General features: G+C 56.2%; 11 protein-coding genes across 11 annotated transcripts; 3 read left to right on the top strand and 8 right to left on the bottom strand.

Annotated features, from left to right (window-relative positions):
• Window positions 1–65: 65 nt before the first annotated feature.
• Window positions 66–2393, bottom strand: F5Z01DRAFT_630318 (3-phytase; the record flags this gene model as incomplete). The annotated part of the gene is made up of 3 exons (XM_046261722.1): window positions 66–837; window positions 888–1846; window positions 1893–2393. The coding sequence occupies 3 exons, from the start codon at window positions 2391–2393 to the stop codon at window positions 66–68; spliced, it is 2232 nt and encodes a 743-aa protein (XP_046114040.1).
• Window positions 2394–2889: 496 nt separating this feature from the next.
• Window positions 2890–5011, bottom strand: F5Z01DRAFT_428210 (major facilitator superfamily domain-containing protein). The gene is made up of 5 exons (XM_046259666.1): window positions 3873–5011; window positions 3747–3818; window positions 3599–3696; window positions 3461–3545; window positions 2890–3410 (listed from the first exon to the last, which is right to left on the bottom strand). Exons 1-5 carry the CDS (start codon window positions 4737–4739, stop codon window positions 3087–3089), a joined length of 1446 nt encoding a protein of 481 aa, XP_046114039.1. The 5' UTR covers window positions 4740–5011; the 3' UTR covers window positions 2890–3086.
• A 273-nt stretch (window positions 5012–5284) lies between these two features.
• Window positions 5285–6460, bottom strand: F5Z01DRAFT_630290 (voltage-dependent anion channel; the record flags this gene model as incomplete). Its single annotated transcript, XM_046261715.1, has 1 exon — window positions 5285–6460. One exon carries the CDS (start codon window positions 6458–6460, stop codon window positions 5285–5287), a length of 1176 nt encoding a protein of 391 aa, XP_046114038.1.
• Window positions 6461–6841: 381 nt separating this feature from the next.
• On the bottom strand, window positions 6842–7456 carry F5Z01DRAFT_640601 (uncharacterized protein; the record flags this gene model as incomplete). The annotated part of the gene is made up of 1 exon (XM_046262529.1): window positions 6842–7456. One exon carries the CDS (start codon window positions 7454–7456, stop codon window positions 6842–6844), a length of 615 nt encoding a protein of 204 aa, XP_046114037.1.
• A 1011-nt stretch (window positions 7457–8467) lies between these two features.
• F5Z01DRAFT_428304 (uncharacterized protein) lies at window positions 8468–9244 on the bottom strand. The gene has a single exon (XM_046259671.1). The coding sequence runs from the start codon at window positions 9097–9099 to the stop codon at window positions 8551–8553; it is 549 nt and encodes a 182-aa protein (XP_046114036.1). The 5' UTR covers window positions 9100–9244; the 3' UTR covers window positions 8468–8550.
• Window positions 8787–11569, bottom strand: F5Z01DRAFT_428247 (uncharacterized protein). Its single transcript, XM_046259668.1, has 4 exons — window positions 10991–11569; window positions 9551–10939; window positions 9307–9501; window positions 8787–9255 (listed from the first exon to the last, which is right to left on the bottom strand). The coding sequence occupies exons 1-4, from the start codon at window positions 11268–11270 to the stop codon at window positions 9191–9193; spliced, it is 1929 nt and encodes a 642-aa protein (XP_046114035.1). The 5' UTR covers window positions 11271–11569; the 3' UTR covers window positions 8787–9190.
• A 1-nt stretch (window position 11570) lies between these two features.
• F5Z01DRAFT_428781 (uncharacterized protein) lies at window positions 11571–13726 on the top strand. Its single transcript, XM_046259673.1, has one exon. The coding sequence runs from the start codon at window positions 11794–11796 to the stop codon at window positions 13537–13539; it is 1746 nt and encodes a 581-aa protein (XP_046114034.1). The 5' UTR covers window positions 11571–11793; the 3' UTR covers window positions 13540–13726.
• F5Z01DRAFT_630262 (amino acid/polyamine transporter I) lies at window positions 13662–15407 on the bottom strand (the record flags this gene model as incomplete). Its single annotated transcript, XM_046261714.1, has 3 exons — window positions 13662–14489; window positions 14542–15207; window positions 15261–15407. 3 exons carry the CDS (start codon window positions 15405–15407, stop codon window positions 13662–13664), a joined length of 1641 nt encoding a protein of 546 aa, XP_046114033.1.
• An 867-nt stretch (window positions 15408–16274) lies between these two features.
• F5Z01DRAFT_695663 (uncharacterized protein) lies at window positions 16275–18324 on the bottom strand. The gene is made up of 4 exons (XM_046266262.1): window positions 17850–18324; window positions 17469–17795; window positions 17268–17410; window positions 16275–17217 (listed from the first exon to the last, which is right to left on the bottom strand). The coding sequence occupies exons 1-4, from the start codon at window positions 18045–18047 to the stop codon at window positions 16680–16682; spliced, it is 1206 nt and encodes a 401-aa protein (XP_046114032.1). The 5' UTR covers window positions 18048–18324; the 3' UTR covers window positions 16275–16679.
• Window positions 18325–19549: 1225 nt separating this feature from the next.
• Window positions 19550–20839, top strand: F5Z01DRAFT_684173 (uncharacterized protein; the record flags this gene model as incomplete). The annotated part of the gene is made up of 1 exon (XM_046265911.1): window positions 19550–20839. The coding sequence occupies one exon, from the start codon at window positions 19550–19552 to the stop codon at window positions 20837–20839; it is 1290 nt and encodes a 429-aa protein (XP_046114031.1).
• A 297-nt stretch (window positions 20840–21136) lies between these two features.
• On the top strand, window positions 21137–22173 carry F5Z01DRAFT_428140 (thioredoxin-like protein). Its single transcript, XM_046259665.1, has one exon. It carries the CDS (start codon window positions 21435–21437, stop codon window positions 22125–22127), a length of 693 nt encoding a protein of 230 aa, XP_046114030.1. The 5' UTR covers window positions 21137–21434; the 3' UTR covers window positions 22128–22173.
• The last annotated feature ends 260 nt before the right edge of the window (window positions 22174–22433 follow it).

Below are 22433 nucleotides of genomic sequence, written 5' to 3'. Positions count from 1 at the left end.
TTCGACCTTGTACCGAACAACTTTTCATTCGCTGTATTTCCGACGGTCTACTCGAGTACGTATCGCTACGCCCTGGGATCCCACTCTTGGTCAATCTCGTCGAGGAGGTTCAGCTCCCTGAGTGCATCGGCACCCAGGATCTTATCCAGAGGCACGAGCTTGTAGCTAGCCTCTTCATCCGCGCCACCACCCGCCAACTCATTCGTGTCGTCGTGGACGACGAGGAGGCCATAGGGATACTCGTCACCCAGCCGGGCCCCCACAGCCGTGACACCGTCCGTGTTCGTCACGCCGTCAATCGTCCCATCCGCTGTGCCAGGGATGGTAAAGGTCACCACATAGTCGTGCGGGTGAGCACGTCGGTACACATTGTAGGCGCTGACACCCTGGCAGGAGACGATGATGAAGCCCTCGTCCTTGGTCTTGCCATAGACGAGCGTGACACCCTCCACATCACCAAAGAGACGACCGTCGCCCACGTACGCAATGCGATAGCCCTCGTCGCTACCGTCGGGTTCGGCGTCGTAACGCCACAGGGCGGAAGGCTCCTCGCCCAGGATCAGCCAGCCATTGTCCTCGTCCGTGACGCAGCCCTCGACCTGCCCACCCGAGCCACCGACGAACTCGCGGACGAGCTCGGTGTGCAGCGTGCCGTTCGCCGTGGCCGTGAGCTCGTACTGCATGTAGCGGGCTGACTTCTCGTTGACAAAGAGGTACTGCCTGCCTGTGGTCTTGGACTTGTAGACGCACGAGCCGTAGACCTCGTCCTCAGCGTCCGAGGGCTGGATGCCGCCGTTGACATCCTGGAGGACACCATCTTCTGTCATCTCAAAGAGGCTAGACGAGTCAGCGCAGCTCCTACCGCGAAGAAACGGGCGAAGACAAACCAGAGAGTATTGTCGCCGCGACAAGCAGCAAAAGCAAGGTCCACGGTGCGATCCCCAGCTTGGAACCCGTAGATCATGTCGACATTGTTCGGCTGGTTCGAAGGGTGCACCTGCAGCTCGTTGCCCTTCAAGTCGTAGACACCGAGACCAGCACCGTCCTCCGACTTGGTGGTTGTGACGATGCGAGACTTGTCCGGAGACCTGGGCGAGATCCAGATGGCGGGATCATCGCCATCGGCACCATTGGCTTCGGTCTCGTGGGAGGGCTCCACGAGGAGGAATGCGCAGTGCAGACCACCCCATCTCTCGTCACACTTGCATTCGTTGGGACCGACGCACGCGCCGTGGCTGGAGCAGTCCTTTTGGCAGGTGAACCCGGAGCAGTCTTGGCCAGTGCTCCCAGCGAAGCACTCGCAGGACTGGTCAGCCTTGGACCAGAACCCCTTAAAGGAGCAATCCGCGTTGATAGGGTTGCGCTGACGACAGCCCCGGTGGATGCGAGGGTCGTATTCCGTGTTGTACTCGATATCGAGCTCCTCAAGAGCACCCTTGAGTGAGCTCAAGCCGAATCCCTGAAAGTCGTCTGCTTCGGCAGCATAGGCTAGCAGACCCTTTGGGTATCCCTGCGCAGGCTCTTGATGCATGCTCAACCCCTGAATCTCCAGCTCGTCGAGGCCAGTCATGTGAATGCTGCCGATAGATTCCCAGGCGAAGCTGAAGACATCAATGACATCTGTCTGTGCGGCAAAGATGTAGTCATCCTCGACCGAGCTGTAGACCGCGATACCTGTCAGGTCGTCGCCGACCTCCCCAATTACTTCGAGCTGTGGTGCCTTGGTCGACTCGTCCAGGTCCAAGACGTACAGGTTGGTACCGTCGTCGGGGGTCAGCAGCATCTTGGATTCGCGCTGCGACACGGCGCAGCCAGCGAACTCGGTGGGCACGTCAAAGGTTTGAATCTAGATTGTCAGGCACATCTTACGCGCAAGGAAGAGAAGCACTGACCTCTACCAACTCAACCTCCCCATCAGTTTCCCGCAAAAGGTACTGGACGCCGTTTTTCTTGCCAAACAGAAAGAGGTACGTGTTGGCACTGCGGCTCCGCCACGAGCAGAGTGCAGACCAGTCGCCAAGCGCTTTGAACGCGACATTGTCGACTTTCTTCACCTCGGGTAGCTCGTAGAGGCTGAACACGGAGGTCGTCTGGGGGATTGACACGAGATAGTCCTTGCCAGCAATGTTATACTCGGTCTGGACGAGCTTGGTGCGGCCGGTGAACTGGTCCTTGACCGATCCAAGCGGTGATCCGCCCTCAATGCCAAAGACATGGAAACCTCCCGTTGATGCGCCGCCGTCGTTGGTGATGAGCAGTGGACGATCCTGGGAGTAGTAGGTCGTCGTCCAATCCGACTCGATCGAGCCAGATGTGGTGGCGGTGACGTTGAGCTCTACACTGACGGCGGCAGCGCTCACGGCAGCGAGCCCAAAGATTGACCATGGAGCCATGATGTTCGAGGAACAGGCGAGATTGCCAGTGCATGGCTCCATGGTATGAGGGCAGCGAGCGCGCAGCCTCTGCCTTTTATGCGCAGCGCGCCCTCACTGGATCGTATGCCACGTGCTTTGAGGAGTTTCCAGAACGCCAAAATTATGGTTAATTGGCAGTGACGTGCGGGAGTGGTCCAGCAACTTGACTTTAGGGTGCCCTGGCGCAACGTGCATCTGGCGTGGTGTCGATGATGCGCGTGTTGCGGATGGGCGATGCGATTGGATGTGGGAGCGGTGAAGCCTCATGTCTGCGCCGGGGTCGACGAGGTCTGCATACGACTGCGCGGTTTTGGGCAGATCAGTACCAGGGCTCACCTAACAATGACTCTGTCCGAGTCCAGTCTGTCGTCAGATTTCATGGCGGCTTGTTGGGACGAAGTTGAGGATCACGGGTGGCGCCGGGAGTGGCGCACGGAGCGTCCGCTGCTCTAACAGGTTTGGTCACATTTTGTGTGTCTGTCTGTTAGTGGACCGACACTCAGTGGACGTCGACTCGGATATTATTTTGATTCTCCGCTTTCTACAGATCTTGCCTCAAAAATGACGAATGCTACTATCTTCGCATCCGCGGCCTTGGCCTCATCGACATCTACGGCACGCCAGCGCCATCGCAACCAAGTCGAGAGACTGTTCATCCCCCCCGCCAGCCATCTAGTACTTGAAGACAGGAGCATCACTGCCTACACGACGCTTGTTCTGCCAAGCATAATAGTAGTGCATGAGCACGCAACCCACAGAGACGAACAGCAGCAGACTAGCGTTCGTCCAGTGGCCCGTGGGATACCCCCTGGTGGCCTCGTCGGATTTGTAGATCCAGACACCCACAATCTGACCGGGTGCGCCCATGGAGATATTCAGCGCGATGGCCAGGCCGATGGATGCTGTAGAATGCAAATTCGACGACAGCCAGCCCAGGAGAGGAGGGATGCATGCAAAGGAGCCACATGTGGCGACAATGAGGCAGCCATAGCGCGGCTACAACTGTTAGCATGCTGTCACTACCGTCGTCGACTACATCAGCTTACAGTGTAAGAGGTGGCCGGCAGCAGAGCAGACCCGATGAAGCCCGCTGCTCCGACGAGCGACAGAGCGGCGGAGTGTAGACCGCGCCTGGATGGAAAGTCAGTCAACACCAGCATGACAAGAGAAGTGTGAGCACAAACAGGTTGTATCGATCCGCCGACCAAGCTGTGGCCAGTGTCACCACGTACGCGGCCGCATACGGGGGCACCGTCATGAGCTGTGCGCGGAGATCGGCAAACTGCGCGTTGTCAGTCTTCGTCCTGTCTCCGATAGAGGGACACAGCTTACCCCGAGACCAGCAGTGATGGAAGGGCTGAACAGCGACAGGCTCGAGAACGGGGCCGAGATGCCAAAGTAGATCTGCGCGCATCCGTGTCAGCAATGCCAGATATAGATTGGAGAGCCTTCACGTACGGCGTAATGCGCCCATAGCCTCCACTCCAGAAGCGTCTTCTTGGCATCGACCCAGGTGAACTTGCTACTCCCGTGCGAGCCCTGCTCGGCCAGCCTGTGCGCGGCAAGATCCTTCTCCTCCGCCGTGAGCCAGGACGCCGTCTCTGGGTAGTCGGGGAGACCGAACCAGACCAGAAAGGCCGAGATGACCGAGGGGATGCCCTCCAGAATGAAGAGCCAGCGCCAGGCGGGCAGACCATGGATACCGTTCATGTAGCCGACACCATAGGCAATGGCGCCGCCAAACGCACCAGCGAGCGTGGCAGACGCCAGGATCATAGCGACGCGAACGGACCGCTCCTCGGGTCTGTACCAGAAGGTGAGGTAGTACACCAGCCCGGGGAAGAGACCGGCCTCAAAGACACCCAGCAAGGCCCGCAGGGCGGTGACAGAGGCAAAGCCCTGCGCAGCGCCCAGACACATGGTGACGGTGCCCCAAGTGAGCATGAGGAAGGCGATCCAGCGACTGGGCCGTGTCCTCTTGAGGAAGTAGTTGGAGGGGACCTCGAAGAGGGCGTAGGCGATGAGGAAGACCATGAGGGAGATGGTGTACTGGTAGTTGGACATGCCGGTGACGGCGAGCAGGTCGTCGCCCGTGGCGCGGTTGAGGACCTTGGCGTTGCCGATGTTGGAGCGGTCCAGGTAGCAGAGCAGGTAGATGCCGGCGGCGAGGGGGATGATGCGCAGGTCCTGCTTGCGCACGAGGGCGGCGTCTTGCTTGGGGTTGATGATGGCCGTGGTGGCTACATGGTTGTTAGTGTCCTGCTTTGCGTCTGCCTCGAGGTCGCCGGCTGCCTCGCCAGAGAGGCGCTTCTCGTCGTTGCCCATGATGGGTCCTTCTCGTTGGATGTAGGAGGATGAGGAGGAAATGGGTCACGCGATACCAGCACAATAATTGCGGTGTACCTCTCCCCGCTCCCTGCATGTGTCGAGGCACAAGATATGTCCGGCAATGTACATCCCCACATCCAGGGTCTCATCGCTTGGGTGACGATCATGGCCTCATGGGTCGCTTGGTCCCTCGTCCATTCAACCCTTGTTAGCTGCGGGAGTTTTCCGTGCTTGATCCAGATTCCAGAGTCCAGACTGGGTCGGTCACGGCAAAGGCAGCCATTTCGTCTTCAGTTTTCACGCCATGTTTGTGCTGAACGAATATTGGCCTTGGAAACTGAAGCCATCCAAGAGGTCCATTTCAAGAAATCCTGGTGCGTCAGGCTGCTAGCAGTGCCGCCTCTCACAGTCGCGCCTGGGGGCCTGTGAGACATCAATATCGTGAACGCTATTTTGTGTCTTACCAAGGATACTGTATGCATGTCTAGTCGAGAAATAATGTCTTGCTTTGTACATGTACTGTCACGCAAATATACTACAATCTAGGCATCCTCGTCCTTTCCCGGCCACATAATTTGCCCCGTCACGATGGCCTTGACGTGGAGACACACATTGAGCAGCCAGACGGCAAAGAGTAGAACCGTCATGGCCGTGGCCACCCACAGGATGGCCTCCGACTCGAGACTCTGCCCAATGTACGTTGTCGCGATCGTGAAGCCGACGTTGGGAAAGATGATGCCCCACCAGGACAGCGAGAAGCCCATGCGAGCCTGCAGTCGCCGTCGACCCTGGATCCGGGGGAACATGGTCGGGAGGTTGACGAGGAGCGCCAGGAGGAACAGCCAAAGGGTGAACACCCACAGGAAGATGGCCATCCACAGCGCCACCACCCTCAGAACCTCAGCCGCCTCTGGGTGCGCGGCAAAGTAGCCGTACTCGACCGGTATGTAGTTGGCGCACCCGACAACTGAGACCATGGTGAAGGCGGCGGAACCCACGGGGATGAAGAGCCCCGGTCTTTGGTTCACACGACCGACGCCATTGCGCAGGAGACTACCCAGAACATGCGGCATCAGCACGAGGCTCACCGTCCAGCCCAGGCCCTGGTAGCTGATGCCTGCGACAATAACAAGCAGCCGCTGGGCGGGCGGCTGGGTCTCGACAATAGTCGCGGCAATGGTGCCCGTCAGCATGGTGCAGTAGATCATGAGAAACGCCGCGGGGCTGATCTTCTGCGGCTCGACGGCGACCTTGAGGAAGACGACGACAAAGAGGGCGCTCGAAAAGAGGAGGCTGACAGCCGCGTACATCCAAAAGAGCACACGGACGACGACGACGAGCCAGGGCCCCGCGTGCGGCACGCCGTACTTCTGGATACACATGATGACGGTGGCAATGGACAGCCAGAAGGACCCGACAAAGAAGAGCTCGGGGAGGTGGGTGAAGGAGGCCCGGGCCGTCTGCGGGTGGAGGCGGAGCATGGCGAGGGAGAAGAGGGTGAGCAGGACGAGATTGAGGAGGAAGATGACGAGGCCGGCGGTGCGTAGGCCAGGGAACTGATGAGGTGTCTCGGAGAGAAGGATGGCGATGGCGCCGGTGGACTGGGTGCAGGTGAAGTTGGCCCAGGTGAAGTGCTCGAGGCGGGCGCGCAGGCCGAGGCGCTGGTTCTTTGGGGGTGCCTTTGTGGGATGGTACTTGTCCTTCTTGTCGCGCTCCATGTCGGGGTCTTCTGGTGTGTCTGCGTCCATTGCGATGGAGGAGGATGAAGAGGAGGGAGTGGTATGTGGCAGGATGGCACAGACTTGAGGTTGGAGTCGTGGAAGATGTGACCCTGGTCCGCCACGCGTCTGAGGTCTTGGCCAACGGCTTATATGATTAATGCAACAAGACGGTGTCCCAACTCATCAATTGACAATCGTCAATGTTCACTGACGTTGTCTGGATTGTTGATGTCACGGATGGAGATGGAGATGGAGATGATCACGTTTAGCGCAAGGGAGCAGCCGATGATCGATCGCGCTATTGAATTGAGTTTTCTAGAATGACCCGTCCATTCATCTATTTAGATCCTATTTCTATTCCGAGCATTCCCACCAGCCTCAGCGCCTCCAGAACGCAACGTCGCTCCAGGTGACCTCCATAGGCCCCGAGCCACTGTTGGTCGCATAGGCGCCGTACTTGTCATAAAAGCTGCCGTCCGGCGAGCTCGTCGTGTACTTCTCCTCGCCGTTGATGTAGACGGTGATCTCCCCAGCGTCCAGGTCGTGCACCGTGTTGACCTGGACCGTCTCGCCGACCGCGGCGACGCCCTCGTACGCAATGGTCTCCTGGTCGTGCACGTTGTACAGACGCCCAGACTGCTCGACAGCCATCATGAACCAGGCGCCCTCGTCGCCGTGAAAGGTCTGCTTGAGCGAGACGCGGTCGCCCCCAAAGGACTGGATGGTGAACTGCCCGCTGAACTGGTGCACGCCAGAACTGTAGTCGTTACGCACACGCTCCTCGGCGCGTAGATGGCCGCTGCTGCAGCCGGGACCGTCGGTGCTGCCGTCGGGCTGCGAAGGGAGGTGGAAGACGTTGCCGTCGACGCTTCCTCCGCCGCAGGGCTGGATGTACGAGTCTGGATGGACCCTCGTCCAAGGGCCGCAGCCGATGGGGATGGCGGCGAGCGCGACTGTCGGCGCGAGGGCCGCGACGAGGTACTGGAGGAGCATGGTGACGGTTGAATGACTCGAAGGTTGATAGAAGTGGAGAGCTAGTTGGTTCGATGCTTCCAGTCGTGTTGAGTCCAGTCGTGATACCTGTGAGTTCCTGGTCTCTGACTTATATACCCCTTCACGAACTGGTGAACTTACAATTAGATGCGTCTATCTGGTGGATCTACCGTGGAAACTTGTTTCCATTTCGCCTGCCCGATCTCGTTAGTCTCCCGACTCGAGTCAGCAATGTTTCGATTTTCGACCCAGTCTCAGCCTCGAATCCTCCGTACTAGGACGGACTTTTATGCCCCGGGCTCGATCACAACCATTTACCTGGCAGTCAAGGCCCAGACGCCCTCGAAAACTTTCGGAACTCGGCAACGACCGATGTATGTAATCAGGTATCATCAATGCAGCGTGGTACAGCCGGTCGAGCTCCTGCTATGCGACGTCATGCCGCCTTGCCACCGCCTCTAGCTCGCGCTTCACCTTATTCACCGCGTCGAGCTGCTCGCACCGGATAAGTCAGCCTCAACTACTTAGCCTAGTGTTCATCTCAAGAATGCTACTGGTGTAGGCGATCCTCGACTTGCAAGACCAACCTCAACTTCGAACCGGCCAGTTGTCTTTTCTGCCATAATGCAGCGGAGAGGCTCCTATATGCCCCTCATAATCAAAGAACCTGTTTCCGTTCCGCGCTTCAGTGGCTCGGTGTCCATCATGGCGCGGCAATGGGGATCTTTCCGACCGTTGGGGAGGAGGCGACTGAATGAAGCCATGTGTTGTCAGATTCCCCTGAGACAGCTAGTTCGACCCATGACGAGCCAAAAACGCCCAATTTCGTGGCTAAAGGCGCTTAAAAATCAAAGCCCGTTAATCACCAGGTTTTCTTTCTCGTTGTGGAGGCCTGTGATGCGCCCCAGGACGTCCATGATGATTTGAAAAAGACCATCATCTAGTGGCAGCTCGACCCGGCTATTCCCTTGGAAGACGAAGCCAGCCTCTGCAGCCTGTATTCCATCACTGATGGCCTGTCCAGTGGAAAAACAACCGTCATTGAGTATTGCTGCGTGTTTGTGACGGCGTTCATGTCTCATGGACAGCTGCACTCAGTGCCCCGTGTGTCTTGACTTGCTGCTCTCGCCATCCTTTTCGCCCTGGCTCGTCGTATCCGGGTCATCAAAGATTGCATCAGTTCTTGGACTTGTGCTTGGATCTTCGTCAAGGCTTGGCCTGGTCGTTTTGCCTTCCGTATCCTGCAAGACAAACAGCCGAACAGCGCTCTTCACCATCTCCATTTGGTCTGTGGGAATTTTGCCAGTGAACATGACCGGGATATTATGCTGGATCCAGAAGCCTTTGAAGTAATTGAGTCGACATGCTTGCGGGAGTGTGTGCTCTCCATACATCACGGCCCCAACAGGCGGAACTAGCTTCTCCTCCCTTGCGAGGGGTGTTGGTGGTTCATGTTTTATATCGTAGATGATGCCGTGAATCTCAGGCAGAAGTGCCTTCTCCACGCAGCCCTCTCCTCCATATGTTGAGATGGGGCAGCAAAATGACGAGTCATCTTCTGTCTTCACAACGACTATGCGTTGAAAAGATTGGTGTGCCATTTCTGCCAAGGGGTAACGTGGAGCGATGCCTTCAAGCTCCATTCCACTGGGCGCAGGTTGTCCCTTGGGCTCTGACCGATAGATGACGCCAATCTAGATGGTTAGCGATACCTCAATGTACATGTACTGAGCATCAGGCTGTGGGAGGAGTGCCTACCGATCCAACAACCCAGTCTTCACTGGGGTAAACCTGATATTCTGCGGCAGGCCTGTTAGGAAATAATCATCGGATCAGCATGGGCGACGTACCTGGATCAAGACCACGAAAGACAAATCTGGGATCCCCATGCAGGTCGCTTATTGCGTTCACCTGCTCTTGTGCGAATGCTTCACCCAACCCTGCAAGATGAATTGCATCTGTAGCTAGCCCTCCAGCGTGATAATCGGTTTCCCCACCGACGGGATAGTCGATTGCCTCTCCATCTAGTGGCGATTCGGTCCCATCTGTGCAGTATAAGCCTGTTGTCGAGATAAATCTTTAGATACAACATACCACGGGTTGCGAAGCCAGTGCTCGCTCTGCTGGGAGCATTTTTGCCGTGACTGCTTGCTGGAGCATCTTGAATCACCCCTGACGTACCATGCCGAACCTCGTTTCCATCGGCGTCTATCGAAGCAAGCGAACGGTTGGGGCTGTAGAATTGCAGAACTGAGTCATTGGACGCTTGCGAAGGCACATCTGCAGCGGTCTGGATGGCATCATCAGAGTTCGCCTCGGAAACATTGGAGCCCAATGGGATAGCAAACAAAGCCAGCTGCTCCAAATGGGATGCCAAATGTCGTTTGAATATAGTTGGTACGACGCAAACAGTATCGTCAGGCGATGTCGGGGGAGGGTGGGCTCGCGCTCTGACGCGGTCGACCCAGTCCGAGCAGCATGGGCAGTCCTGGGCGGGGATTCTCTCCAGAGGTTGGCGAGCCATGTCAAGAACGAGATGCTTGTCTGCGTGTTCTAACAGGGTGGGATGATGCTTGTGAATATGCGCCAGGTAGTGTTTCTTGTGCTCAAAAACCTTGTTTGGACAGAGCGGACAAGCATATTGAACGCGATGGGTTTCCATTTCATGGGAAAACCACTCATTAATGTCCCCGAAATACAGCCCATCGCACTGTGGATAGGTGCAGACATATGCTCGAAGGTCTGAAAAAACGTGTCTTCGCCAAATCTTTTCGTTCTTAAACCTTTTCAGCCGAAAGCAGAAAGGACATTCGACCTCGTCCTTGGACCAATGTCGCAGGGTATCCAGTCTAGGGATCCTGTCCGCCATTGAATATTCAAAGTCTTCGTCCACTGACCGTGATATAGTCGTGTAAGACCGCGAATCGTCCTCGGGGTCGGAATTGTCCTCGACCGTGAGCATTTCGGCTGTAATGTGACCCGGCTGTACGCTCGTAGCCTTGGTAACGAAAGTGGACGGCTCGCTGGCCAGGTGTAGCTCCGTATTACCTGCCTGTCGCTCCTGATGTTGCCGTGTGAACTGTTGGGTACCCGACTCGGGTTTCGCATCGCGGCTATCCACTTGTTCGAGTTTTCCACGATGGTCTTGAATGTAGCTGAGGTAGTGTCGGCGCTGGGTTATAGCCTGACCAAGGCGTCTCCTCAACCAAGCAAGGTCCTCTGTGGCGAGCTTGGGGTACTTTTCGCCAACATACGCGATATCAAACTGGTCGCTAAACTTGTACCGATCCCGACTCAGGGCTTTCGCAAAGAGATCTCTTGGCGCAGCTCGGCGGATGAGCTTGGATATTTGGAAAAGGCGGGTTATGCAGCCTCGAATTTCTTCCAGAAGCTCCGTCTCTTCATCGATGTATCCTCCGACATCTTGATCAGCAGGAGCGAACTCCGGTTCGCCTTGCCGGTCTCCAGTGACTATCTCTCGCACTATTCCACATCAGCCGCACTGTGGTACTAGGGGACAATGAGGGTACATACGCTCGCCCGCGACCTCAGCTAGATCCTCGAGCAAATCTAAAATGAGGTCCAAGACTTTTTTCTCATCTTGAAGACGTGACTCCAGTGATAGTGAAGATTGTGGGCCGTGTAGAGCGCCAATATTCCCCGTCCACAAACTCAGTCTCTCCAGATTATCCTCCACTTCTTTGTGGTTGATAATGATGTGATGATTCTGCTCCGACTGATCAACCGCAGCCGAGGAAATAGACTTTAAAATCGATACGCAGCGTCGGCATCGTTCTGAAACCGAGGCTGACATTCTTCCTAGTCCCCGAACACCTGAAGCCTGAGGTCTAATGATTTCGAAACGACCACGCTGTGCCCATCAGCCTGCTCGTCTTTGTCATTAGGTGTACCTATTCCTTCCTTGGGCTCATAGTAAAGTCAAAAATGGAGGAAAATGGAGAAAGATTTTGACATGATATTGTTTCGATTTTCCCGGGAGAAAACATGAATAATAGTGTTCATTTGTCGCAAGACAAAGAGGATGAAGATGCCTGGCGACCAGCCTCAGGTCACCAGGACCCAAAACAAGGCTCACTGGCAGGCTGCGCGAGAAGCGGGGTGGGCGGCGCGGCCCGTTTGCCTTGTTTAATCAGGCAGCCCACTGGCAGCATCGCGCACTATCGCGTTCTTCCTCTTCTTTCCTTAGCATCAGCATCTTCCCCAGCTAGAGAATAATCATCTTTGCTCTTCTGTTCTGTTGTTCATTATCATACAATCTTCTCGCCTCACCTTTCTAGTTGGATTCTTCATCTAGATTGTGTCTTCAGCGCGTCCCCATGAGCGGCTTTGAAATCACTGGTGTCGTCTTGGGGGCCATCCCCCTCATCATCTCCGGCCTCGAGCACTGGCGCGAAGTCGCAAAGGTCTGCGGCTACTACGCCCGTATTCGAAAGGAGCACAGAAAGTGTCTCTACGATGTGCGGCTATACCAAATTCTATACATGAGAAACTTGGAGGAACTCCTACTGCCAATCGTTGACAATCCCGACCATGTAACTCTCCTGGTCAACGACCCAGACAGCCATCACTGGAAGAGCAAGACCCTAGAGTCGAGGTTGGGAGACCGTCTGCAAGAGTCTTACCCTCTATACATGGAGATTATTAACAACATGAAAGAGGCCCTCGAAGAGTTACAGAAAATTCTATCCCTCGACAACATCACGGTGCAAGCCAAATTGCACCCGTCAGAACGACCACAAAAGCAAACCTCGCTCTTAACATCGGCGAGGACAAAGTGGGACTACGAACTCTTTCGAATCAAGTTCAGTTTCAATGAGCCAAAACGAACCAAGGTCGTCGATGACCTCAAAGAGTACAACGAGCGACTAGAGAAGCTCCTCAGCACAAGCGACAAGATTACTACCTTGAAGCAAGCGGCTTCCAGTGTCTACACAAAATCTACGTCTGCTCTGGAGAAGGTCTTCGCCGAAACCAGGAGGAAGTCGGGGTTACTCTACAAGGCACTGCAAAAGGCATGGCAGTGCTCCTGTCAGCACCACCACTTTGCCAATCTCCGGCTTGAGCACCGCACGCTACCGGAGATATGCTTTGAGATCATCCTGATGTTCGCTTCGTCGCCATCTAATGGAGATAAAAAAACCAATCAATGGAGTTTCAAAGAGCTCCAATGCGGCCCAATGACCGACTGCTCTTTTTCCTACACGTCGTCCCTTCTCGACGCTCCGTCTGTCCTTCAGACATCGCAGAAGGCCAGTCTTGCTCTCCGTGCTCCCATCGCATTGCGCACTCTACACCAGAAAAAAAAGGATGCTTTCCCGTCTACAGCCATTTCTGTACCTCGGATCGAGGTGAATAGCCTCACTGGGCCTAGTATCAAGCTCTGTCAGCGCCTTGGTGACCACGACTGCGGTCAGTGCATGGGTATCATTGGTCATGAAAGCGAGACATATCACCTGCATCCATTGGCCAAGCGGACATCTTCCGGCCAAAGCAGAGCCTTGACACTTGACCATGTCTTGTCGGGCGACTTTGGAGGCCATCTGGGTCGACGACAGCGTTACTATATCGCGCTATTACTTGCATCATCAGTTGCCCAGCTCCAATCTACCGAATGGCTGAGAACCGGCCTCACAAAGGGAGACATTTTCTTCTACGTATGCGGCGATGAACAATGCGAGGTCCCATTCCACGAACCCTTCATCCGTCAGGGCTTTCCTTCGTCGCGCAACGAGACGACCTCAAGCGGGTATGCCAAGGACTATAACTTTTACTCTCTAGGTATCCTTCTTTTAGAACTTTGCTTCGGCAGACGGTTGGAGGACCTCCCCCAACGTCAAAGGTTCCCAAGCGGGCCCCAAGAGGCGGAGCAAGCATATGACCTAGTGGTGGCACTAGAATGGTCAAACGGTGTAGGCGATGAAGCAGGGGACGACTACGCCTCGGCGATCAAGTGGTGTTTCACAGGCGCGAAGATGGCAAGTCGTTCATGGCAAGGAGATGTCATTAAACATGTTGTGAGGCCTCTTGAAGCGTGCCATGAGCATCTCAGGGCGGTATGCTGACTGGATGCGGGCTACAACGCTGCTAAAACAGAAAGCAGCGAGACGAGCATCGAGCATGGTCAGTCTAATGATTTCTGTCCGATACAGCTCTCTGTTCATGCTCCTGGAGTCCAGACTCCAGCCTAGTGCTCTTGCACCTCCATCACTGGCCCCTTGTACTCCCTCTTGGCCCAGAAGAAGTAGTACACGACACTGAAGAGCGCCACGCCCCCCGTCATCAGGGACGCGTAGTTCATCGAGTCCGGCGCGACGGGCGTCTGCGGCGGCCAGAAGCTGAAGAACCAGACAATCACCATGAAGCAGCAGGCAAACGCATTGTTGACGATGCCCAACACACCGGGAATGTGCCAAGGCCCCCACGCCAACGCCTGGCCCTCACCAGCTGCCGTGTCCGCGAGCGCAGGCAGCACAGATGGATCCGGCATCTTGAACCCCCTCCCGCAGCGCCGGTACAGCAGCAGCGCCCCCGTAATGAGGTACGACGAGTACAAACCCGAGACGGCGACGGAGATGATGGCATTGTACACGACGGCGGAGCCAATGTTGATGAGCCCAATGAGGCAGGAGATGACGCTGGTGATGGCAATAGCCCAGACGGGCACGTTGGTGCGCGCGTCAACCTTGGACAGCGTCGACGAGAAGGGCAGCGCCCGGTCACGCGCAAACGCCCAGAACATGCGCGACGTGGCCGCGATGACGCCCACAATGGCCGACAGCGTCATGACGATGATAAGCGAGGTCATGGCCGCCGTGCCCGCCCGCGAGCCCGTCGCCTGGTGGAAGATTTCGATAAACGGGTAGCCCGTCGGGCTGTTGATGGCCGCGTCAATGTCTGTCGCCCCGTACAGCATCGAGATGATCATGGCCAGGCCCATGGCCCCGTTGATGCAGATGCTCGTCATGATCGACCGGGGGACCGCGATGGACGGGTTCTGCACTTCTTCGCACATCTAAAGGTGTCAGCCATTACTCTACATCTAGACTTCTTGACAGAATACGTACGTGGAACGAGCAGTCGACGCCCACAAAGGAGAAGACGCAGCCCAGAAGACCGACGAACCACGACAGTCCCTGCGAGGGCCACATGCCCTCGTTGCGAAAGGTCAGGAACACATCCGCCGCGTCGCCATTGGCGCCAAACGTGACAAGCGTGATCATGACGCCAAAGAAGCCTAGGATGTGCAGCACGAGGATCATACCCTCGAGCTTGGGCAGCATGGAGCTCACGACGGTATTGATGACCACCGCAATAAAGATGCAGAGCCACAGCATCAGCGTGCCCTGCCACGTCTTCGCGTCGTACGAGGGCACGAGAAAGGTCACCAGCCCCTGCGTCATGGTCCCCGTCAGGAAGCCCGCCGCCGCCGAGGTTCCCTGCCAGCCCGCCAGCGTCAGCCAGCCCGTCATGTAGCTCAGGAACTTGGAGCAGGACCGCGGCGCCAGCATCGACACCCAGTGGTACTGTCCGCCCGACGTCGGCGCGATGGAGACGAGCTCGCACAGCGTGGAGAAGACGCTCAGGTTGCCGATCCACACAAAGATGAAGCCGTAGATCAGTCCGCCTGGTCCGCCGTTGGCGAGGCCTGGCGCAAAGTTCATCAGTGTGCCCTCCCATGTCACGAGGATGGCGCAGCTGAAGCCGAGGATGGTCAGGAAGCTAAAGTTGCGCTGGCATAGTGTTAGGAAATCGGGACAAGATGTGGTTCCCTTAGTGTGCGCACCTTGAGGACTGACCGCTTGCCGAGGCGAGCCAGCTGGTCGTAGTCTTGCTGGTCACGGTCGGTGGCCGTGGACACATGACGGGCCGTCGTCGTCGCCCCAAACGTCTTGGGCGGGCCGTCGCTATGAAGCTCGTCGCTGTTCGCCATGGTGGGAGAAGACATGTATAGAGGGAGATGGAGGGAGTTTATGATCCAAGAGCAAGACGAAAGCTGAGGAAAGGCTTAAGTATGCCTGCACAAGCACATGCAGTTGCAAACACGAGAGACCCTGGCAATCCCACACGGCCAGAACATGAATCTGGTAGGTAACAGCAACTAGATTACTGGACAAGTTGCGAGACGGCCGTACATGGTCATCAGTATGAAAATCCTTGGAAAGGGCCAAGACATTCGAGTGGCGCCACCGTAGATTCGAGGCGCATCCTATATGGCGAGACCAAAAGCTTGTCCGCACCCCTTGGCACTGGCAGCTCGACGCATGTAACATGAATGTACGTACGGGGTACTAATTACAGTACATGTATGCGTAAAGTACCCTCGACCAACGCGCGCGGATGTGTGGCAGGGGTCCCCGGCCAACCGTCGACAACGACTGGGCATAATTATGCCGTTGGTTACAAGATACGGCAATTAACGCTACGCATCAAGCTTTTGCTTTCCACTTTTCGGTTCTTTTTTACTGTACGAGCGACTGTTGTTCATGTCAAGAGGCCACTGTGGGCCAGTCTGGCGCGTGTTTATTACCTGTAGCTTCAGCGGAGAAAAGACAGGCATTACTCTCTCCCTTAGCTGGGTTGGATCGTCCACGTGCATGATCCGGGCTCAGCTGCTCGAGTTTGTGACTTAAACTTAAATATGACCGATGCAGAATGGGATTGGGCTAATGTGCCGCTGTTACTTCGCGCTCTGCACGACCCCTGCCTCCCTTAGGGACTCTCGAGGCCAATGAAGAGGAGGGTTGAGGTAATTACGCACCGGCTTTTGGGCAGTTCATGTTGAAACCGCAGAGGTCCAGACAGAAATCTGGAACGGAGAGAAGGTGATTGGGAAGATAGTACTATCCATGTCCCTGTTCACAGAGGCCAAGGTTTGAGTAGTTGGTCCGGCTGTGTTGCCATCTTGATACGTTACCTTGAGGCCCTTGTACATCATCCTCCAGTCCCAGCTCTTTGCAGTTCGTGGAAGCGGAAGCCCCGGAGAAAGCATACTTCCTCAAGCTGGCCAGCAAAGTGCCAGATTTCGAGTGAATTAGAAAGTCATGATCTTCCAGTCGAGTTGCGAGCAGTGGATGCAGTACAGCGCCGCTCGTAGTTCTAGCTAGCACATCTAAAGGGTGGGGAAAGCCTGACATCGTAGCCCAAGCCATGTGTACGCATTCTTTGAAGAAAGAGATCTATGAGTGCGGCCCTTGGCAATATTTCAGTTCGCCGTGCTGTGGCGCGACTCTCCCTCATAGTTGACAGCCCACGTCGTCTCGACCAGCACCGTCTGGCTCGTGTGGCTCTGCCCATCCCACGAACCATTCGTCTCGCGCGAGTGCGTCTCGGCCGTCGTCACCGTCGTCACCAGTGGTGTATCGCCGCTCTTACCCTGCGGCTTGTCCAAGTCCACCATCTCATATGCCTGCGACGCATTCGAGGGCATGGCAGGCGTCGCCCCTTGACTCGCAGCCGTGTTATTGTAGCGTGACCGACTCAGGGGGCCTGAGCGTGGATAGCCGCTGCCCGATCGACTGTTGGTCCCCTTGCTCCGTGTCCCTCTCAGATCGCCGGCTGCCATCTGTCCAGACTCGAGGCTGTCCATGAACGGCTTTAGGAAGGGGATGCAGGTGACGAGGAGCATCATGCACTGTATGACTTGGACGATGACGGTGGGCGGCCACATGGCGAACACGGGGTTGCTCGATTCTACCGCTTGCTTGTAGTAGTACATGTGGCACACGATGGGAGGGATGACGCTGTTCAAGTCAGCATGCTGGGGGATAGGGATGGCCGTGCAGAGACGTACAAGATGCGGCAGCCAAATACGCCAATCACCATGATCTTCTTGGAGATGGACGTCTTCAGCTTGAGGAACATCTCTGTGAGGATGGCTGTGAGGGAGAGATCGGTCAGAATGTTGAGACCGTCGACGTAGATCCAGAAAGCGGTCTGTGGAGTGTTAGTGAAGTCAAGGGATATCTTCTCAAGCAAGCAAAGACAACAGTACCCTGTTGGAGCACTTCCCACCGTCAACATAGTCCCACGGCTCAGGGAGGGCACATTGGAAGAAGGACGTCACAATCGTAGACAGCGCCCAGAGGCCGATGGCAATCTCGGTGATCATGATCCATCTCCTGCGCTCTCTAGGCGCCATGACCCAGATACTTCTCGTCGCGGACAATTTCGCAAACAGAAGAGCCGCAATGTAGAGTGCGTCGGAGGCATAGTGGCTTTTGAGGATGTACGAGACTTGATCCGAGGTCAGTCCATCGCGTTTGCCCAGGCCGTTGGCGCCCTGAGCGATCACAAGAGCTGACTGGACGACAGCGAAAGCCTGCCAGCAAACAGATCAGTCTCCCGCTGTTCAGGTCTGGGTGGGCATACGTACCGTTGCCGTGATGACGAGAAAATCGTCGGCCTTGAGCCTTGCAATAGTGATAGTCCTCGTCGCGATGCGCACCGTGGCTGCCAGCAGCGCAATGACGATGAGCAAGGCGGCCAGCGCCCGGATCAGGGGCGCCTTGTTGTCTGGCGTCTCGTGCTCGCGGGCCACGAGCATGGCGGCCGGGAGGGAACGAAGGTCCATGTTGCCTCTATCGTCTTGTGGAGTACATGAGTGCGTAGGAACGATTTCAGTTATCAACTTTTCAAGGGCATGTAAACGTGTAATATCGGGTGCCCAAGCCGTTTATGACTATCACTGGGGAAGGGACTGGCAGCAGAGCCTGACGACTGGATGTTGGGTCTGGCATATACGAAGGTATAATTAGTCTCGACCGGAACTTATCGAATCGCATTGTCCAGCCTGCGACAGCGAGCAGGCCCGAGGCCAGAATCAGATCATACTACGTAAGTTAGATGGTACGAATGAGAGTGATTGTCCATGGATCCTGGCCTCGCTGTGCATTAACGTCGCGTCTCGTCCGTCCTAATTAGCAGCTAAAGGTCGACCGGTCGGCAGGATTCATCTCCCCAGGCCGACGAATCCACGATCCTTCACATGTACGGACCAACTTGTCTTGGAAGCTTCCTTTTGCTGGAGACAAACTCTAAACACCCGCCCGGGCGATCTTGGCCCCTGTCGTCCGCGGACTCCTGGTCGAGAGTTGTGGGACGGCGTCGACGGACAGGGACGGGACATGGATCAGGGGTCAGGGGTGAAGGGTCGGGGGGACGCGCGCTCGACACCCGCCTACCGAGAATTGGCACGGCTGTCGTGAGTTGCGCTTCTGGAAGGCTAGACTGGATGCTACCGTGCCTTCGTAAAGGCCCCTTGGAACCTTGACGTGGACGACCATTGGTCTGCACGGAGGACATTTATGCCACGACGACCAACAGCAACGACACCAGGACTGCATGTATGTCCCATGTACATGTGCTGTACGTCCTGGCGTCCATTGCGCGTTCCATCAATCCTCCGTCTGTCCGCCCGTCCACAGGGAACTTTGTCTGCAACGCTCCCTATATGTAATTTCCTGTACGAATCTGCAAACGGTCGACTCAATCTGCGCGTCGTGCGGGCAAAGGCGCCATTCAAGGTTGGTCTCGACAACTGGATGAGATGGTGCCGTTGTCGAATCAATGCACTGTTCTTGCTTCCACGCATCATGGCACGTTGGATGTGTCCGAGCATGCCACTGGCACTGATGAGCAACCCCCACGCTCATCACATCAGCAGGTCGCACTCTGAATCACAGACATAGATGACCACAATTAGCCAAGGTGGCAGCGAGCGAAAAGACGCCCTCGTCGTAGTGTACCTGCATGCAACCTTCTTCGACATTGCCAGCTGTTGTTTAATCCGAGGCGTACGCGCAAAGAGATCTGATGGACACTCCACAAACTCCAAGCTGGAGCGACCTTAGGATCCTCGCACACAAGGGCCCAGCCATCAACATTGTCCCAGACTCGACTAATGCTGTGGACAACAGCCTCACTTCAAAAGGTGTCCCTGATGCTGCGGCCGCCAGTGAAGGGGGCGGCATTGACCTGGGAGTTGAGCCCGTAACGAGCATAGCCACCCGATGCGACCTCATCTCGGCCCTGGCGGGAAAGGACATTGACTATGTTCGAATATGCTGGTTCGACATGACGAGCACGCTGCGTGCCCGGCTGGTGCCTACACATCGCGCACTTTTTCTTCTCCAACAATCCCGCGCACGCCAAGGGCCGCTCGAGACTGCGCTGAAAGTGAGCATCGCAACAGCAGCATTGTCCATCCTTCAGAATGACCACATGGTCAATGTGGCGGGCGCGTCACCCGTGGGAGAGTGGGATCTCTGTGCCGACCTCACTTCCCTCCGGCTGGGCCCACGGAACCGACACGCGATGCTCATGGGAAACTTTCGCGAGAAGAATGGAGAGCCCGTCCCATTATGTCCACGCACGCTTCTGGAAGACACTATGCGTCGTGCGTCGCAGCGTGGCCTCTCCGTCCTCCTAGGCTTTGAGATTGAGTTTGTGCTTCTCGAGCGCAAGGGTCCGCGACAGTACGACAGGCTTTCGTCGGATGCCCATGCTTGGTGTTCCTTTGGTGCTACAGATACCCAAGATTCTGCCGGTGCCGTCATTGAAGAAGCGGTCGCCTCGTTGGCACGAGCTGGTGTGTTGGTTGAGCTAGTCCATGCCGAGAGTGCTTTTGGGCAGTTTGAGATCGTTCTACCCCCAAAACCGGCGCTTGCGGCTGTCGATACCCTCATCTACGCGCGAGCCATTCTTTCGACAACCGCCACTGCCCATGGATACAAGATGACACTGCATCCCAAGCCATTCCCAGATACAGCGGGCACGGCAGCGCACGCGCACATGTCGCTCAAGGGGGTGGATGGGAAGCAAGCCAATGATGCCCAAGTCTATGAGCCTTTCTACGCAGGTATACTGAGCCACCTGCAAAGTATCATGGCCTTTACCTGCGCCAGCCCAAGCAGCTATGCCAGAGTTGTGGATGGCTGCTGGGCGGGCGGCACCTGGGTGACGTGGGGATGCCATAACCGCGAGACCCCCTTGCGCAAGGTGGACGGGAGTCATTGGGAGGTTCGATGCATGGACGGGCTGGCGAACCCATATCTGGCAATGGCCGCGATCATAGCCTCGGGTATCGATGGTATCGTCTCCAAGACACCAATGACCTGGAGGGAGTGCACGGATGATCCAGCGGTTTTGTCCGAGGCGCAGAGGTCCAAGTTGAATATCCGCGAGCGACTTCCCACGACGCTAGAGGGGGCTCTCTTCTCATTGGAGGGGGACGAAGAGCTTGCCAACTCTATGTTGGGCCAGGCGGTGGTGAAGCGTTATGTTGCTATCAAGAAAGGCGAGATTGAGATGCTGGAGGGCATGAAGCCTGGTGAGCAGCGCCAATGGATCATCGAGAGGTATTGACGATGGGAGCTCAAATTCCATACAATGCCTGTATTTTTTGATGCTGCGCTGGCATCCGTCAAGCTTTGACGACGACGTGATTCATCATATTGTTTTGGTGACCATTGTCGAGGTCGTGTAGAATCAAGATTCGAGAATCAAGAGTCAAGGCTGCGCGTCGCCAACATGGTCTAGGGTACGTCAACCACATCAGGCTGATTAGATCGATCACCGGAGCCAAGTCCGCGCAGCGCTGGACACGTCAACTCGCATTGCGCATCGATATTGAGCTGAAAGCTGGCTCCGACCGAAGCGAATCATTATCTCCATTTTTCCCCAGCCTTGGAGGCTTGGAGCACGCTTTGATGCGGCATTGCAGCAAATGGACCCATCGCAGTTGATGCGGCATTTGTCAGCTGGCGCCAAAGGGCGCGCCAGACAACTATCGTGAGCCGTAGCCCAAACATCAAGTGGGAGGAAAAGGCTGGGTCCCAGCCCCAAAGTGGAGGCTCAGCTGAAGACTTTGGGGATACAAGAAGGAGGACACGCCGTCGACGTGAACGTGGGCAGCAGTCCTCCAGACACACTCACCTCATACCCGTAACCCAACGCCAACATGACATACACCCTCTACATCGGCAACAAGCGCTACTCGTCCTGGTCCATGCGACCATGGGTCCTGCTCAAGGCGCTCGACATCCCCTTCACTGAGAAGCTGTACATGTTCAAGGCAGGCCTCCGCCAGCCCGAGTTCCTCCAGTTCTCGCCCTCGGGAAAAGTGCCCTGCCTCCACCACGACGACACGTCCATCGTCGTCTGGGACTCGCTCGCCATCTGCGAGTACGTCGCCGAGAGCCATCCCGCCGCCTGGCCCGCCGACGCAGCGGCGCGCGCCTTTGCTCGGTCTGCTGCGGCTGAGATGCACTCCTCCTTCCAGGCCATCCGTGACGAGTGCTCCATGAACGTCGCGCTGCGCATTGAGCTTGGGACACCTGGTGAGGCTCTGCAGAGGGACCTGGACCGCTTGACCGCGCTCTTCACGGAAGGACTTGAAAAGTTCAAGGGGCCGTTCTTGGCGGGGGAGACGTTTACCGTGGCCGACGCCATGTATGCGCCCCTTGCGTCCCGGTGCAAGACGTATGGTATTGAGCTGGATGGTGCCGCGGGCGAGTACATGCAGCGCTTGTTCGATCACCCGGCCGTGCAGGCGTGGGTGCAGGAGGGCATTGCTGAGAATGAGATTGAGCCATACCACGAGGAGGACTGCAGGCGAGGGCGCAAGGTTCTTCAAGATCTTACCAAGCAGTAGCCTGGTCTGCTTGCTGGAGTGGACAAGTCGTCGTCAGGGAGTCGGCAATACTGTACGCAAATGGCAAACGTCTAGACATATAACGCTGCGTGTTCAAGTCGGAAACATTGACGTTTGCTGCTTCATTCGATCCTTCGAGATAAGCAGCGGTGTCGTGACAAAGTGTCGCCATGCAGTGCTTGCCGGGGGGGGGGGGGGGGGGGGGGGGGCAAAAAAAAAAAAAAATAATAAAATAATAAAAAAAAAAGGTTGGTATTTGAAAAACGGCACCGGGGCGCAGGTGGAGAAAAAAGATTTGCAAAATTG

Source organism: Emericellopsis atlantica, assembly GCF_019669845.1.
Source record: "Emericellopsis atlantica unplaced genomic scaffold F5Z01scaffold_42, whole genome shotgun sequence".
Classification (NCBI taxonomy): Eukaryota; Fungi; Ascomycota; class Sordariomycetes; order Hypocreales; family Bionectriaceae; genus Emericellopsis; species Emericellopsis atlantica.
Note: the sequence above shows the minus strand (reverse complement) of the source record. Positions and strands in the feature narration are given on the sequence as shown.